Genomic DNA, 2,499 nt, shown 5'->3' with positions numbered 1-2,499 from the left:
AAGGCCCAAACTGTCTCTGCAAAGGCACCTGGATGGGGAACGCCAGCCAGTGACCGTGCTTTGGGAGCCAGTCGCCCTGCAGCCATCCCCCCCCACCATGTGCCCAGCCCCTCCTCAGTCTTTGTTCTGGGTGGTGCGAGGCATCCTTGGGCCCAACCGTGCAACTTCTCTCAAGATCACAGGAGCCTGCACATTATGTGCCTGCATCTTGCTGTTGCCAAGTGGGATCCTCAGAGGAGCAAAGTGCTTCCTTCCTTCAAGCTCTTGAGAGCAGAAGGATGCATCCTCCCAGCGAAGGATGCATGTGCAGCAGTGGTGTTTTCTTGCCGCAGACTAGATGACGTGGTTCCCGGGGCACAGCATTAAAACAAGAGAAAGACACCGTTTTATTTTATTGCACCAGCAAGCCTACAAGGATCGCAAGTCCTTCAGGGTCCCAGATGAGCTGAGGCGAGGACTTCGTGTGGTATCTGCCGAGGGGAAGACGGGATAGACCAAAGGGCAGTGCGGCGGTCCTCGTGCGAATCGGTGCCAGTAAGGATTCAGCATTCGCCGTAATGGCTCAAGGTGAGAGCCCTGTTGCTTTGGCTGGAGGGAAAGAGAGGGATACATGGGCCTGGGATAGTACACGCTGCAGGCTATTGTGAATATTACAAGAAGGATGGAAATTTTAATTCATTCCTGAGGATCAAGTTATCACTGGGAAATACTTTTCTCATGCAGCAAAGAGCATCAGGTAGCATCAGTGGGTGAAAGCCTGTTGAAGTTAATGGAGAGGGACCCACGATCACTGCACCACGCAACGGGGACCTTGATATTTTTAGATGCAAGAAAAGAGCCCCTGGATTAGTTCCTGCTTTCCCCTTCTGCCAGAAATCCCCACCACATGCCAGTAAGTCAAGGCCCCTTGCAGCAGGCACACTGATGATTCAGGTTAAGCATGGAGAAAGAGAGATGTGCACGTACACGACCGCGTTGCAGAAAAAGCATCGGTTGCCATATGTCTGGTTGTCAGAGCCGCAGTGGGGCTGGTACAACAGGGCACAGATCGGATTGATTTCACGGACATTGCTGCAGTCATCCTGCCGGCAGAAAATGATACCACATTGGGTGAGGGCCTCACAAGGAATGGAAACGGGTCTCTCAGGGACTACCAAAATAATGATGGCAATCGGCTTTGTTGCCGGTCAAGAGTCCCTGTCCACCTGATCTCCCTGCCTCTGAAGTGAACAGGAGCAGGACCTGGCGCTTATTCAGCATCAGCTTTGGATTACCTTGGGAGGGTCCTTCGCGCATGGGCCGCTATGCTGTCTGTCAACCTTGGGCTCAGTGTGCCTGGAAGTGGGAAAGAGAAGCGTTAGGGGGGCCTGCTCTCTGTTACAGCCGGGGATCAGGTTTGCAGAGCGCAGGGGATACAGGATGGATTTAGCCCATCGCCTTCTCCCCAACGTGACCAGCCGCAGGACACAACAGGTGCCATCCCCTGGCAGTGCATCCCTGGCACAGTGCTCTGCCCTGTGGCTGATGGCCCCGAAGGAAAGTTTTAGCTGCAGGACTTACAGGTTGTGGTTACACAGTTTACACTCGCTGTCATACGTTTCCCCATCCGTGCCGCAGATCGGGTCGTAGAGTATTGTGCAGGCAAGCGCTGTGCCGTTCTCGGTGGTTATCTCACGGTACTTGCTGCAATCAAGCTGTAAAAGGAAAATTAAGCCGCAACACTGCTGCAGCCTCCGGCTGATGGGACGGAGCGTCAGCGCTCGGCTTCCCGCGTCTGCCCAGGGACTGCCCGGGGAAAGGGTTTCTGCCGGCTCTGCTCTGTCTGGGACTTGCCCCATGATCCACGGTGCTTGTGGACAGCCCGGGGTGACTGAGCCTCTCGGCACGCAAGGGAGCCATGGCGTGCTCCCAGCCTGCTCTGCCTGCTAGCCCAGGAAACCCCCGCATGTGCGGAGGGGATGGCACTGATATCTGCCAGGGAGCAGGACCTGCCCCTGATTCAGCATCAGCTCTGGATTACCTTAGGAATGTCCTCTGGGCACAGGCCACTATGCTGTTTGTCAACCTTGAGCTCGGCCTCCCTGGAAGTGGGAAAGAGAAGAGTTAGGGGGGCTGCTCTCTGTTACAGCCGAGGATCAGGTTTGCAGAGCGCAGGGGATACAGGATGGATTTAGCCCATCGCCTTCTCCCCAACATGACCAGCATCAGGACAGAATAGGTGCCATCCCCAATAGAGGAAGAAGGGATGTCTGGAGAAGGGTGACTGCACCCGAAAGCTTGCCAAGAACTTTTTTCCAGCTACTCAGTTGGTCTAATAAAAGAGATCACATCTACCCAAAGTACCTTGCCTGCCTGTGTCTTCAGACTGACACGGCTACAACCGAAAATCCCCTGCCAGAGCACCGCTTGCACAATGCTCTGACCTGTGGTTCATGGCTGGGGAGTCAAGTATTAGCTGCAGGACTTACAGGTTGTGGCTACACAGCATACACTCGCTGG

General features: G+C 54.8%; 1 protein-coding gene across 1 annotated transcript in view; it reads right to left on the bottom strand.

Moving 5' to 3' along the window:
* Positions 1–368: 368 nt before the first annotated feature.
* The window catches only part of LOC109289752 (ovoinhibitor-like), a 26,854-nt gene continuing 24,723 nt past the window's right edge, over positions 369–2,499 (bottom strand). The window contains exons 9-14 of the mRNA XM_019505953.1: positions 2,424–2,466; positions 2,021–2,081; positions 1,561–1,694; positions 1,275–1,335; positions 967–1,082; positions 369–588 (exon numbers count right to left, since the gene is read on the bottom strand). Coding sequence (XP_019361498.1) covers positions 543–588; positions 967–1,082; positions 1,275–1,335; positions 1,561–1,694; positions 2,021–2,081; positions 2,424–2,466 — 461 coding nt within the window. The 3' untranslated portion in view covers positions 369–542. The remainder of the gene's footprint in view (positions 589–966; positions 1,083–1,274; positions 1,336–1,560; positions 1,695–2,020; positions 2,082–2,423; positions 2,467–2,499) is intronic.

The sequence above is a fragment of the Gavialis gangeticus genome, unplaced genomic scaffold, assembly GCF_001723915.1.
Source record: "Gavialis gangeticus isolate Ggan-Ray unplaced genomic scaffold, GavGan_comp1, whole genome shotgun sequence".
Classification (NCBI taxonomy): Eukaryota; Metazoa; Chordata; order Crocodylia; family Gavialidae; genus Gavialis; species Gavialis gangeticus.
Note: the sequence above shows the minus strand (reverse complement) of the source record. Positions and strands in the feature narration are given on the sequence as shown.